Source organism: Lampetra fluviatilis, chromosome 66 (genome assembly GCF_964198595.1).
Source record: "Lampetra fluviatilis chromosome 66, kcLamFluv1.1, whole genome shotgun sequence".
Taxonomy (NCBI): domain Eukaryota; kingdom Metazoa; phylum Chordata; class Hyperoartia; order Petromyzontiformes; family Petromyzontidae; genus Lampetra; species Lampetra fluviatilis.
This window is the reverse complement of record NC_136340.1, coordinates 5,008,790-5,024,276: the sequence shown is the minus strand read 5'-3', so window position 1 is coordinate 5,024,276 and position 15,487 is coordinate 5,008,790. Positions and strand designations below refer to the sequence as shown.

The window sequence follows — 15,487 nt, the reverse complement described above, 5'->3', positions numbered from 1 at the left end:
GGGGGGGACTAGGGGGGGTACGAGGGGGGGGGGGAGTAGGGGGACGAGGGGGGGGGACTAACGGGGGGGTACGAGAGGGGGGAGTAGGGGGGGTGCGAGGACGAGAGGGGGTACACGGGGGGGGGGGGAGTAGGGGACGAGGGGGGGGGGGATGAGGGGGGCGAGGACGAGAGGGGGGGGCTAGGGGGGGTACGAGGGGGGGGGGAGTAAGGACCGAGGGGGGGGGGACCAGGGGGGGGGGGTACGAGGGGGGGGGTACGAGACGAGGCCTCTTAAGCGAAGTGGGATATCTAAACGCAGCGGGCTCCTCCACAAGTTGAGCCCCAGCAAAGTTATCGGTCCCCGCGGGCCGCCTGAGCGAGTCGCCGCGTTTCACTTTTTTGTCGTCGTTTTTAATTCCCGCGGTGTTTTGTTTCACGTGTAATGCTTCACATATATGTGTAAAATCTTACGAAAAAGTTTAGAAAGTTTAAGCGGCGTGAGGAGAAAGAAAGAGAGAGGTTTGAGGGAGAACTCCCGCTTGACGAGTCATCTCGAACGTGTGGCCATTTACGAAATTATTTTAATTAACTTTTTTTTTTGACGCGTTATAATTTTATTATCGTTGCTTTTTCACGTTGCCCAACACATTTCGCGATTAGAAGTCGACGTTTTAAAACGATCGCTCTTTCCCTCGCTCCTTTTTTACCTTGAAACAAACGGCGAGCGGAGCCGCTTTTTGGATTATGTGCAACGGCGTTTGCCGCCCAGGTTTAAGCGACCGAGTTTTCAGGATGGCACAGGAGTGCATGGAGTTGGAGTTTTGCGGCGAATCGATGCCCGAGAATGCCCTTCGACGCTCCAACAGCCTGCCCATGATCAACAACGCCTGGTGAGACGACCGATTCTATTTGGGTTCGTGAAAATGTAAAAATGTTAAGAAATAAAATTCAGGCCTACTCCACCACCCCCCCTCCCCGTCCAAAACGGAAGCCTACGGCCTTTCCTAGCGGGCTCTGCCGGCCGAGGTGCACCGTACCCCGTTGGTGTAGAGCCATCGCACCCCCCCCAACACACTCCCACACACTCCTACACCACCACTCCTACCGCCGCTTTCACCTATCGCGATCTGCATTTGAGACCGCAGTTGCTGCTGTTAGATTATTATTTGAACTTGTCAGCGCGGGTTTAACGAGTTTAAAGAAGTTGAAGGCGTTACACTGTCGACTTTGAAGTCTGCGTGAAGAGTGGACATGATAAAGACATCCAGACCCAGTGATCGAACCCATGCCCTCTCAGCAGGCATGGGTCAGTGTCTCTGACATAACTATCACGAACCCACACTTTATAGAGACATCAAGACCCAGTGCTTGAACCCATACCCTCAGTAGGTATGGGTCAGTGTCTCTGACATGGCCATCACGAATCCACCCTTTATAGAGACATCAAGACCCAGTGCTTGAACCCATGCCCTCAGTAGGTATGGGTCAGTGTCTCTGACATGGCCATCACGAACCCACACTTTATCAAGACAGCCAGACCCAGTGCTTGAACCCATACCCTCAGTAGGCATGGGTCAGCGTCTCTGTCTCACTCGGTGCGTGTCTCACTCTGCGTGTGTCTCTCTCGGGTCTCACTCTGCGTGTCTCTCCACCGTGTCTCACTCTGCGTGTGTGTCTCTCCCCCGTGTCTCACTCTGCGCGCGTGTCTCTCCCCCGTGTCTCATTCTGCGTGTCTCTCCCCGTGTCTCTGCGTGTCTCACTCTGCGTGTCTCTCTCTGCGTGTCTCACTCTGCGTGTCTCTCTCTGCGTGTCTCACTCTGCGTGTCTCACTCTACATTTCTCACTCTGTGTGTCTCTCCCCCGTGTCTCACTCTGCGTGTCTCTCCCCGTGTCTCACTCTGCGTGTCTCACTCTGCGTGTCTCTCTCTGCGTGTCTCACTCTGCGTGTCTCTCTCTGCGTGTCTCTCTCTGCGTGTCTCTCTCTGCGTGTCTCTCTCTGCGTGTCTCTCTCCGTGTCTCACTCTGCGTGTGTCTCTCCCCCGTATCTCACTCTGCGTGTCTTTCCCCCGTATCTCACTGCGTGTCTCACTCTGTGTGTCTCACTCTGCGTGTCTCTCTCTGCGTGTCTCTCCCCCGTGTCTCTCTCTGCGCGTGTCTCTCTCCGTGTCTCACTCTGCGTGTGTCTCCTCCGTGTCTCACTCTTCGTGTGTCTCTCTCCGTGTCTCACTCTGCGCGTATCTCTCCCCCGTGTCTCACTCTGCGCGTGTCTCTCCCCCGTGTCTCACTCTGTGCGTGTCTCACTCTGCGTGTGTCTCTCCCCGTGTCTCACTCTGCGTGTCTCACTCTGCGTGTCTCACTCTGTGTGTCTCACTCTGCGTGTCTCTCTCTGCGTGTCTCTCCCCCGTGTCTCACTCTGCGTGTCTCTCCCCCGTGTCTCACTCTGCGCGTGTCTCTCCCCCGTGTCTCACTCTGTGCGTGTTTCACTCTGCGTGTGTCTCTCCCCGTGTCTCACTCTGCGTGTGTCTCCCCCGTGTCTCACTCTGCGTGTGTCTCCCCCGTGTCTCACTCTGCGTGTCTCACTCTGCGTGTCTCTCCCCCGTGTCTCACTCTGCGCGTGTCTCTCCCCCGTGTCTCACTCTGCGCGTGTCTCCCCCGTGTCTCACTCTGCGTGTGTCTCCCCCGTGTCTCACTCTGCGTGTCTCACTCTGCGTGTCTCTCCCCCGTGTCTCACTCTGCGTGTGTCTCCCCCGTGTCTCACTCTGCGTGTGTCTCCCCCGTGTCTCACTCTGCGTGTGTCTCTCTCCCGTGTCCGTGCAGCGAGAGCTTCCAGGTCACCATGCCCGGCTTTCCCCGCCAGCGCAGAAACAGCATCAGCCTCTCGGGGGGACACTCTCTGGTGAGACCCACGGTCTCCCTCGCCCGTCTCGCCCGTGACCCCGTGTCAGAGGTCGCAACCGGGTACCCAATACCCGGCTACCCGTACCCGGCTGGGTACGGATACAGGTACCCGTTTGTAACCTTGGTGCGGCCGGGTACGGGTAGGCCGTGGGTCACTGGTGAGTCACCGTGATTGTCACTCATTTCCCAACGTCTTGTCTCTTCTCACAATTCAAGTTCCTAGAATCAACCCACCCGCGCCTGCAACATGGCTTCATCCCAGAGGTCGCAATTAGGTACCCGATACCCGTACCCTACCCGTACCCGGCCGGGTACGGGTAGGGTACGGGTAGTGGCAGGGGGCTCACCGCGACGCTTTCGGACGCGCCGCTTCTGCGGCCGTCTGGAACGCTCTCTTCCGTCCGATGTTAGGACGCCACTGGGTGCTGTGTTGCCACTTTTAAATCGTCGTCGAGATTGACAAACTCGTTTTGTTTGTAGTTTGTTGAACTTCTCCCGCACCTCTGGGTAGCGCGGCTGGCTACGTACGGTGCGACAGAAGTTGAACACACACACACACACCCTACCCCACAGTACAGCAGAACCCCTGTTAACTCCACCCCCGTTAACGACTCATCGCTTAAAGATGGGCCTCCATAGAGCCCAATGCGTAGTGTCGAGTCGTGTAGTTTGTAGTGTAGTGTATGATGTAGTGTAGTGTATAATGTGGTGTAGTGTATAATGTGTTGTATAATATAGTGTGGTGTATAGTGAGGTGTGGTGTATAGTGTAGTGTGTAGTGTAATATATAGTGTAGTGTATAGTAGTGTAGTGGATAATGTAGTGTAGTGTGGCGTGGTGTATAATGTAGTGTGGTGTATAATGTCGTGTAATGTATAATGTAGTGTATAGTGTAGTGTGGTGTATAGTGTAGTATATAGTGTAGTGTATAATGTGATGTGTATAATGTGGTGTATAATGTAGTGTAGTGTGTGGTGTATAATGTAGTGTAGTGTGTTGTGTGGTATATAGTGTAGTGTATAACGTAGTGTATAGTGTAGTGTAGTGTATAGTGTAGTGTATAGTAGTGTAGTGTATAACGTAGTGAGGTGTGTAGTGTAGTGTATAGTGTAGTATATAGTGTAGTATATAGTGTAGTATATAGTGTAGTGTAGTATATAGTGTAGTGTATAGTAATGTAGTGCCTCCAAAGAGCCGAATGTGTTCGCTTACCGACCATTCCGCTGTTAATGAGGGGCCGATGTCGGCACGGTAAATATCAATCGATGCCTCGATTAACGGCATCAAAATTAATGTCACGGGCGTTCCAACGTCGTCTGCGTCTTTACGGTGCCAATGTCCATCGTTTGAGTGTCATGAAGTTCGCTTTTTTCAGGGCAACGAAAGGTGGGGGGCGGGGGTTAACTTTCCAGGCTCTGTCGGAACGAGCGATCGATCGAGCCCTTGAAAGGGCACGTCAAATCGCTTGCAGTCGAGAACAGATTCATAGTTTGTTGAAAGAGAGAGAGCGATAGAGAGCAGGGGGGCATCCTGCCCAGAGGTTGCAACCGGGTACCCGATACCCGTACCCTACCTGATACCCGGCTACCTGATATTCGTACCCTACCCGTACCCGATGCCCGTACCCTACCCGATACCCGGCTACCCGTACCCGGCCGGGTACGGGTACGGGTAGGCCGAGTCACTGGTGAGTCACCGTTTGTCACTCATTTCGGGTAGGGTACGGGTAGGATACGGCTACCTGTATCCGGCCGGGTACGGGTACCCATTTGCGACCCTGGTGCGGCCGGGTACGGGTAAGGAATCAAAACCCGTTTGCGACCTCTGATCCTGCCCTACTGACGCTTTACCTCCCCGACTACCCTGCGCCCCCCCCCCCCATGCCCCCCCCCCACCGCCCTGCCCGTGACTCAGGAGGAGGGGATGGACGTGATGAACAGGGAGTCCACTGCCCAAGACAGGTGAGCGTCGACCTAAATTTCCCCGCCAGGCCCAACGACAAACGGCAAAAAATCAGCAGCAACAGCAGAAACCGAACGATTCTCTCAACTGTGGTGTGAACGCCCCCCCCCCCCCGCCGATCGATAAGGGACACCCCGCGGACAGTCCCATGTCGCGGACGAATCTATGGGGATGCCCGTCGCCTGGTATACAGGAGGTCGTGGGTTCGATTCTGACCCTGACAATTCCTCTATTTTTGCATGATGCTAACTACCTCGCACGGTATACAGGAGGTTGTGGGTTCGAACCCTACCGCCCAATGCCTGTTGTGTATTTGGAGTTTGCGAATCTACGGGAATGTCCCGTCGCCTGGTATACAGGAGGTCGTGGGTTCGAACCCTTTAGTGCTAATGCCTGTTGTGTATTTGGAGTTTGCGAAACGCCGGGTTGTTCGTCGCCTGGTATACAGGAGGTCGTGGGTTCGAACCCTACCGCCCAATGCCTGTTGTGTATTTGGAGTTTGCGAATCTACGGGAATGTCCCGTCGCCTGGTATACAGGAGGTCGTGGGTTCGAACCCTTTAGTGCTAATGCCTGTTGTGTATTTGGAGTTTGCGAAACGCCGGGTTGTTCGTCGCCTGGTATACAGGAGGTCGTGGGTTCGAACCCTACCGCTAATGCCTGTTGTGTATTTGGAGTTTGTGAATCAACGGGGATGTCCGTCGCCTGGTATGCAGGAGGTCGTGGGTTCGAACCCTACCGCTAATGCCTGTTGTGTATTTGGAGTTTGTGAATCAACGGGGATGTCCGTCGCCTGGTATACAGGAGGTCGTGGGTTCGAACCCTACCGCCAAAAGGCGCACAGGTGGCCCATGTGAGACTAGGCTCTAAGGAAAGCTGTCTCAGGTGTGGACCAATCAACTTCAATGACAGTGCATACATTATCAGAGTTGTGTTTTTTGTTTGCATTATGACTGCAGGTATTGTGGTCTATGCAAACATGACTCCTTGTAAAAAAGGTGTCAGTTTTGTTGCCAGATAGAAGGGTAAAAAAACAATTATCGGTGTGAAAGATGTTCTGCGTACGTGCGCCGTGTAATAATTGCGTGTGCTCTTTCGCCCTGTCTGCCGCTTCGACAGAGACGTGCAGGCCGCCATGCAGGTCGGCCAGCCTTGGGAAGACTTCTCCCTGGTGAGCGTCCCCTACCCCGGCAGGCGATGCCGTGACCTCATCCCTCGCTCGCTTGGGGTGCGGCTGCGAAACAACGGCCATATCGGGCCCGGCCGGCACGTCTGATCGGCGTGGTCGCCACGGGGCGCGTGGTGAACTTAGGGAGATGTCCAACCTACGAGGCTTGCGAGCTCGGCATTTATTTGACAGGGGGGGCCTGGAGATCCATGTTTTTGGCGGGGCACTTTCATATCCGGACAGCAGAGTGGAGAGGGGGGGGGAGCATCTTTAATAAGAGGTTTTTTTGTTCGTTACTAGTGCAGCACTAACCGGTTGCAGTGTGTTGGAGAGTTAAACCCACTACGACATTCACAATTCGTTACTAGTACAGCACTAACCGGTTGCAGTGTGTTGGAGAGTTAAACCCACTACGACATTCACAATTCGTTACTAGTACAGCACTAACCGGTTGCAGTGTGTTGGAGAGTTAAACCCACTACGACATTCACAATTCGTTACTAGTACAGCACTAACCGGTTGCAGTGTGTTGGAGAGTTAAACCCACTACGACATTCACAATTCGTTACTAGTACAGCACTAACCGGTTGCTGTGTGTTGATGCTGACAATGCTTGTATTTTGGCACGATGTTAACTACCTCACCCGGTATACAGGAGGTCGTGGGTTCGAACCCTACCGCTAATGCCTGTTGTATATTTGGAGTTTGCGAATCACTCTCCCCGCGTAGTCACGTTAATTTTTCTCCGGGTCCTCCGGTTTTCCCCTCCACATTTAGAATCGATTTCACGTTTTGAGTTCCTTTTGCTGATTAAAATTTCCACGTGAGGATGGTAACCAGTCACTTGCTTGAGCTGATTTCATTTCGCTTCTGAAAAAACGAGTCGCTGCATCGCAGCTGAGTGGAGCCTCACCTGGTAAAATATAAAAATAGTCACGTAGCATCTCGAGTATTTGGACGCTACTATAAGTTTCCACATGGCGGTGATGGCGGTGGTGGTGGTGGTGATGGTGATTGTGATGGTGATTGTGATTGTGATGGTGATTGTGATGGTGATTGTGATGGTGGTAATGATGATGGTGGTGATGGCTGCGATGGCGGTGACGACGACGACGATGATGATGTTGATGGTGGTGGTGGTGATGGTGGTATGATGGTGGTAGTGGTGGTATGATGGTGGTGATGGTGGTGGTGATGATGGTCGTGGTGATGATGATGATGGTGGTGATGATGGTGGTGATGATGATGGTGGTGATGATTGTGATTGTGATGGTGATGATGATGATGGTGGTGATGATGGTGATGATGATGATTGTGATGGTGGTGATGATAATGATGGTGGTGATGATGGTGGTGATGATGATGATGGTGGTGATGTAGATGATGGTGATGTAGATGATGGTGGTGATGATGGTGGTGATGGCAATGGTGGTATGATGGTGGTGATTGTGGTGATGATGGTGGCGGTGGTGATGATGGTGATAATGATGATGGTGGTGATGGCGGCGATGGCGGTGACGGCGGCGATGATGATGAATGGTGGTGATGATGATTCTGGTGATGATGATGACGGTGACGGTGTCGTCGTCCTGTGTGCGTCGTCGCCGGCGGTGCGTCAGTGCGAGCAGATGTGCGACACGGAGAGGCCGGCCGCACCGGCGTCTACCGTGTCGGCGCAGCGACGCACCGACTCGTTCCCTCCACCACCACCTCTACCACCTCCACCGCCGTCGTGCCCAGCGGCTGCGGCGTCGTCGGCATCGTCGTCGAACACTCGCGCCTTCGGCCGGGTAACAATGACGAGGGTCCCCCGTGTAGCCTCTAATAGGCTGTGGGGGCAAGTGCTGTGAGTAGCGAGCAGCAGCTATGGACACACAGACAAAGGTCCCCCGTGTAGCCTCTAACAGGCTGTAGGGGCAAGTGCTGTTAGTAGCAAGCACTTGGATTTTCTGTTTGCACATATTCACTTTAAGATGTTTTCTTGTTCATGTTTTTTTGTTTGTTGCGGTTGCACCCGATTCAAGAGCCGAATGGCTCACAGGGCTACACCTAATACATGAACTTTGAGCAGCACCTATAGACACAGACAAAGGTCCCCCGTGTAGCCTCTAACAGACTGTAGGGGCAAGTGCTGTTAGCGAGCACCTACGAAGGCCGGCACGGCGGCACACGAGGGGGTGGGTGGCCAGCACCACTCCCGGCCGCCTTTGTCTCCCCAGTGGCGATGTTTACTGCACACCGCACCAGGTACCCGTTTGGGGCCGAGTCGACCTAGGGGAGGCCCAGGACCGGTTCAGGTAATCGTCACTGGCGGTGTTGGCCGTGAGCGGGAATCGAACTCGGGTCACAGCCGGCTTCGTAGCGCTTACCGCTACAACTACCGCTCCCCATAACTATGCTAACACGAATACACGCACGCAGACGCGCGTGTTTGTGTGTGTGTAAGTCGTAACCCTGCTCCCTCCTCTCCCCCCCCCCCACCACCAACCCCAATCCACCTCCCCCCCGTGTCTCCGTAGCAGCTGTTTGCTCCGTCGTTGCAGCAGGCGGTGGTGAGTGGAGGGGGGGGAGCGTTCTTCCAGCGGAGGCCGCAGCCTGCGTGAGTGAGCAGCACCAGTTACACGCACACACGTACGTACACACACGCGCACGCGCGCACGTACACGCACACACGTACACGCACGCACATGTACACACGCGTACGTACACGCACACACACGTACACGCACGCACACGTACACGCACGCACGTACACGCACATACGTACGCGTACACACGCGCACGTGCACGCGCACGTGCACGCACACACGTACACGCACGCACATGTACACACGCGTACGTACACGCACACACACGTACACGCACGCACGTACACGCACGCACACGTACACGCACGCACGTACACGCACGCACATACGTACGCGTACGTACACACGCACGTACGTACAAAGACGAAGATCACCACCCCCCCACCCATAGCCTTAACATTTCCATCATGACACGGTAGATGCCACTGGTTCTTCACGTTCTGTAGATGTAGATGCCACTGGTTCTTCACGTTCTGCAGATGTAGATGCCACTGGTTCTTCACGTTCTATAGATGCCACTGGTTCTTCACGTTCTGCAGATGTAGATGTCACTGGTTCTTCACGTTCTATAGATGCCACTGGTTCTTCACGTTCTGCAGATGTAGATGTCACTGGTTCTTCACGTTTTATAGATGCCACTGGTTCTTCACGTTCTGCAGATGTAGATGCCACTGGTTCTTCACGTTCTGCAGATGTAGATGCCACTGGTTCTTCACGTTCTATAGATGCCACTGGTTCTTCACGTTCTGCAGATGTAGATGTCACTGGTTCTTCACGTTTTATAGATGCCACTGGTTCTTCACGTTCTGCAGATGTAGATGCCACTGGTTCTTCACGTTCTGCAGATGTAGATGCCACTGGTTCTTCACGTTCTATAGATGCCACTGGTTCTTCATGTTCTGTAGATGTAGATGCCACTGGTTCTTCACGTTTTGTAGATGCCACTGGTTCTCCACGTTCTGCAGATGTAGATGCCACTGGTTCTTCACGTTCTGCAGATGTAGATGCCACTGGTTCTTCACGTTCTATAGATGCCACTGGTTCTTCATGTTCTGCAGATGTAGATGCCACTGGTTCTTCACGTTTTGTAGATGCCACTGGTTCTCCACGTTCTGCAGATGTAGATGCCACTGGTTCTTCACGTTCTGCAGATGTAGATGCCACTGGTTCTCCACGTTCTGCAGATGTAGATGCCACTGGTTCTTCACGTTCTGCAGATGTAGATGCCACTGGTTCTCCACGTTCTGCAGATGTAGATGCCACTGGTTCTTCACGTTCTGTAGATGTAGATGCCACTGGTTCTTCACGTTCTGCAGATGTAGATGCCACTGGTTCTCCCTCCTCCCCCCCCCCGCAACCGCCCCCGTGTCTCCGTGTGGCGCTAGGAGGAGGAGTAACAGCCCCGGTAGCTGCCCGAGACCCGGCACCTTTGGCTGTCTCAAGCGTAAAGGTGAGCGCCCCCCCCCCCCCACTGTTCACTGACGACGTGCGAGCGTTTTGTGAGGGTGTGAAGCTTTCGCGACCGCAGGAAATCCGTAACAAAAAAGTAAGTTTTAAAATTAAAATAATAAAAAATGAAAGCAGAAAGCCACGATAAAAATTGTCAACTAAAATTAAAAATAAATTGAAAATGAAAGCAAATGTTTATTATTTTATTATTTTCTATTTATTATTTTTATCTTGATATGAAGCTTTCGCGACCGCAGGAATCCGTAACAAAAAAGTTAATTTTAAAATTAAAATAATAAAAAATAAAAGCAGAAAACCACGATAAAAATAGTCAAATAAAATTAAAAATAAATTGAAAATGAAAGCAAACTTATTTTATTATTTTCTATTTATTATTTTTATCTTGATTTGAAGCTTTCGCGACCGCAGGAATCCGTAACAAAAAAAATACATTTTAAAATTAATATAATAAAACATAAAAGTAAAAAAACCACGATAAAAATAGTCAAATAAAATAAAAAAATTAATTGAAAATGAAACCAAATTTATTTTCATTTTATTTCACTATTTTATTATTTTCTATTTCTTATTTTCATCTTGATTTGAAGCTTTCGCGACCGCAGGAATCCGTACTCTTTGGTTCTTTCGGTAAAGCCATGATGGGCACAAATAGGCCTCGGCAAGGTAAGGTAAAAGTGTAAAAACAACGAGCCTACCTTTACACCCTACCTTTTACCTTACCACAATACAATCACTCTACCCTACCTTTTACCCTTTAGCAGGTAAGGTAAAAGGTAAAAAGCAACGAGCCTACCTTTACCCTACCTTTTACCTTAGCACAATACAATCACTCTACCCTACCTTTTACCCTTTAGCAGGTAAGGTAAAAGTGTAAAAACAACGAGCCTACCTTTACACCCTACCTTTTACCTTACCACAATACAATCACTCTACCCTACCTTTTACCCTTTAGCAGGTAAGGTAAAAGGTAAAAAGCAACGGAAAAAGCAATGAGCCTACCTTTTACCCTACCCTTTTACCCTTACCCCTTGGCATGTCGACACCTTTACCCTTTTACCCGGTAAAAAGGGTACAATTACCTTACCTTGCCAAGGCCTAGGTACAAATCATTGGAGAGATGTTATTAACCACGTAAAGAAGACTTGACTACGCATATCTGGACCATCTTATTTGACGGGCACTATTCTACTTTACCGAGTGTTGACATCCCCAGCGTTTAACAGCACTCTCCTTTTTGTATTTGGATTGTCAACCAACACCGGGTACGACTTGTGCTAATGTTGTTCTCTCTTAGCCCTGCCCACCCCCCCCCCCCCAACACGTTCCATTCATTGGCTACCACATTCACATAAGCCCCTCCCTCCCTCACCCCCTTAACTTGTATTTAAGAGCTTGCATCTTGGAATTTTTGCCTCACTTGATACAGCAAATCTGGCTGTGACGGTCCCACCTGATGACGGAGACTTGTTGCCTCCGAAACGTCGTGATTTTTATTATTTTATTTCTATTATTACTTCAATTTTATTTTTTATTTTTACCTACGTGACTTTAAATTTCGATTTTAAACTTTCGTGACTGCAGGCGCTGTCTTCCCGACAGACCTGTTCTTCACCTGAGGACGGCTGCTTGCGTTGTGGCCGAAACGTCGTGAGAATTATTTAATGTTTTATTTTTATTATTTTATTATTTCCATTCTACGTGACTTTACCGAAAGAACCAAGAAGTTGTATTTAAGAGCTTGTCTCTTGGAATTTTTGCCTCACTTGAGACAGTAAATTTGGCTGTGACGGTCCCACCTGATGACGGAGACTTGTGTTGCCTCCGAAACGTCGTGATTTTTATCATTTTATTTTTATTAATTTTAATTTCAATTTTTTACCTACATGGTGACTTTACCGAAAGAACTAAGAGTATGAATCCTTGCAGTCACGAAAGCTTCAAATCTAGAAAGAGAATGGATTCCTGCAGTCACGAAAGCTTCAAATCAAGATCCAACAGTTTCGTCAAGGCTACGCGGGGAAGCGTGGCTGGGTGAGATATTTGTCTTGGCGTGTCGTCTTTGTGCGTGCAGTCGATCCAAGCAACGAGATGCCCTCTAAGAGGTCATTCACAGGCCCCGCCGCGGCCGCCGCCACCTTACTCTCCACCTCGCCAGAATTCCCCATCATGCCTCACCCGCTCACGCACAGGTACGGCCCCCAAGTGACGTCCTCGCGTCAAAGTGAACGCCCACCCCGCCCCCCGCAAGTCTCCAAGGTGCCCGACTCCTTTCCCTGGTGTCTCTGACGCATCCCCGACCGCCTCTCCCACGTGCCTACCCACCCTCCCCCGCTTGTCAGGGTGGCTAGGAGATGTTAACTACCTCGCCTGGTGTGCAGGAGGTCGTGGGTTCGATCCCGACCCTGACGATGCCTGCTGCTGTATATTTGGAGTCTGCGTCTCTCTCTCATCATCATCATCATCATCACGGTGGCTAGGAGATGTTGACTACCTCGCCTGGTACACAGGAGGTCGTGGGTTCGATCCCGACCCTGACGACGCCTGCTGCTGCTGTATATTTGGAGTCTGCGTCTCTCTCTCATCATCATCATCACGGTGGCTAGGAGATGTTAACTACCTCGCCTGGTCTACAGGAGGTCGTGGGTTTGATCCCGACCCTGACGACGCCTGCTGCTGTATATTTGGAGTTTGCGTCTCTCTCTCTCATCAACTTCACGGTGGCTAGGAGATGTTCACTACCTCGCCTGGTGTGCAGGAGGTCGTGGGTTCGATCCCGACCCTGACAATGCCTGCTGCTGTATATTTGGAGTCTGCGTCTCTCTCTCATCATCATCATCACGGTGGCTAGGAGATGTTGACTACCTCGCCTGGTACACAGGAGGTCGTGGGTTCGATCCCGACCCTGACGACGCCTGCTGCTGCTGTATATTTGGAGTCTGCGTCTCTCTCATCATCATCATCACGGTGGCTAGGAGATGTTGACTACCTCGCCTGTTACGCAGGAGGTCGTGGGTTCGATCCCGACCCTGACGATGCCTGCTGCTACTGTATATTTGGAGTTTGAGTCTCTTTCTCTCTCATCAACATCACGGTGGCTGGAAGATGTGTCTCAGTGTCTCACACACGCCCCCTTGTGTCTCTCTTTGGTGTGTCCCCCGTGTGTCTCCCACGTGTCTCCGTGTCTCTCACACCGCCCCCTTGTGTCTCTCTCTTGTGTGTGTCCCGCGTGTGTCTCCATGTCTCTCACAACGCCCCCCCCCGTGTCTCTCATGTGTCCCCCGTTTGTCTCTGTCTTATCTCCGTGTCTCTCACACAAAGCCCGCTTGCGTCTCACTCTTGTGTCCCCGCTGTTCCCCCCCCCCCCAGCCTATCGTGGAGCAGCCTGGAGAGTGGAGGGAGCTGCAGCCCCCCACAAAAGGTGCCCCCCTCGGGACCCCAACCGGAGGCCCCCAAAGCGGACACCTTCCTGCCGCCCTTCACTCCCGCCTCGCGCCCCTCTGCCATGTGACGTCATTGTCACGGCGACGGTGGAATCGAGACTCTGCGCGTGCGTGTGACCGTCATCGGCGGGATTTGCCGCCGATGGGGCAATTTCACGTCGTTGGACGCGGCACGCAAAGGAGTGGTGTCGTCGCCGGCAGGAAGTGATGTCGTCGCCGGCAGGAAGTGATGTCGACGGCGGCAGGAAGTGATGTCGGCGGCGTCATGAGGTGATGGTGTCATCGGCGGGAAGCGATGTCGTCGCCGGGAAGTGATGTCGTCGTCGGCAGGAAGTGATGTCGTCGTCGCCGGGAAGTGATGTCATCAGCGGCAGGAAGTGATGTCGTCGGCGGCAAGAAGTGATGTCATCGTTGCCAAGAAGTGATGTCGTCGGCAGGAAGTGATGTCGTCGTCGCCGGGAAGTGATGTCACCGACGGGAAGTGACGGTGGAACGTTACGTCATCCGCAGGGCGCGCGACACCTCCCCGGCACGGTTGCAAGTGGTGTCCTCACGACGATATCGAACGTGCGGTCCGTGGGATGCGTTGTCGTCGTCTCTGGGGATGGCGCAGAGATGGGGGACGGACAGACGGTGGTGCCACGTCACAACGTCTGATCAAGGTCGTCTCCCTTTTGATCGTGCGACGTTCGTATCGCGACGTTCCCCTCCTCGGGGAGGTTTTTTTTATTTTTGAAAACGAAACTTTTTTTATTTTTCCACGAAAGGTTTTTTTTATTTTTCTCGTTCTTGCAACATTTTTACGCTCACGCCAAACCCCCCCCCCCCCCCCCAAAAAATACTCGGAGGCAGCACAAAGATGCGCGGCAAGAGTCGGGGTGCCGTGTGGCGAGATGTTGACTACCTCGCCTGGTGTACAGGAGGTGGTGGGTTCGATCCAGACCCTGACGCCTGCTGTATATGTGGAGTCTACGTCTCTCTCTCATCATCATCATCATCATCACGGTGGCTAGGAGATGTTGACTACCTCGCCTGGTGTACAGGAGGTGGTGGGTTCGATCCAGACCCTGACGCCTGCTGTATATGTGGAGTCTACGTCTCTCTCTCATCATCATCATCATCATCACGGTGGCTAGGAGATGTTGACTACCTCGCCTGGTACACAGGAGGTCGTGGGTTCGATCCCGACCTTGACGACGCCTGCTGCTGTATATTTGGAGTCTGCGTCTCTCTCATCATCATCAGAGACACGGCACGTCTGAGATGCCCGTAATGCGAACGGGACGTTGCCACAGCGGTGTAACGGTTCACAGCAAACTGAGAGCTCCAATCCAGCGGTCGCCGGTTTGATTCGATGTCTCCCGGCACGTGATTTCAAAGTTTCTTAAATTCATGCACTCCCCACCCCCCCTCCTCCCAGATGTCACTTGAAGGGATCTTCTTGGAGGTAGTTCTCTGATGTCTGCTTCTGCGAACCGTTCTGTGTGTACCAGAGGTCACTTGAATGAGGAGGGATCTCAGATGTAGCCCTGCTACATCTGCTTCCGCGGACCCTTCCATGTGGGCCAGAGCATCACTTGAATGAGGGGAGGGAGCGCTATGAGGGTAGCTTTGCGATGTCCGCCTCCATGGGGCCGTTCCCTGACACGATAATCATCGTGCTGCTTCTGCGTGAGATGCGGGCGGATTCCTTTTTGTCTCGTGATTCTACGCCGATAGCCGCAATTAGATTTATTACCCCACCCCGCCCCCTCCCCCCCCCGCCAAAGTCTGGTAATTTTTCTTTAAAGGCACTTTCAAGGATCCGCGGTATAGATCGTAGAGGGGGGCACACACACGCATTGTATTCGTCTCTTGTGTCCAGTTTTCATTTCAGGTGGCGGAAGGGTCAATGATTGCATTTCTTTTTAAACACCCAGTAGGCTTTATTGAGGATGCTACCAGCACACGGAGTGAAACATTGAACGTTCAGTTCAGTTCT

General features: G+C 52.2%; 1 protein-coding gene across 1 annotated transcript; it reads left to right on the top strand.

Annotated features, from left to right (window-relative positions):
- The first annotated feature begins 360 nt into the window (after positions 1–360).
- LOC144952254 (PABIR family member 2-like) lies at positions 361–15,262 on the top strand. The gene is made up of 9 exons (XM_078882684.1): positions 361–871; positions 2,799–2,877; positions 4,794–4,840; positions 5,960–6,011; positions 7,628–7,798; positions 8,528–8,607; positions 9,982–10,046; positions 12,138–12,255; positions 13,433–15,262. Exons 1-9 carry the CDS (start codon positions 726–728, stop codon positions 13,572–13,574), a joined length of 900 nt encoding a protein of 299 aa, XP_078738810.1. The 5' UTR covers positions 361–725; the 3' UTR covers positions 13,575–15,262.
- Positions 15,263–15,487: the final 225 nt, after the last annotated feature.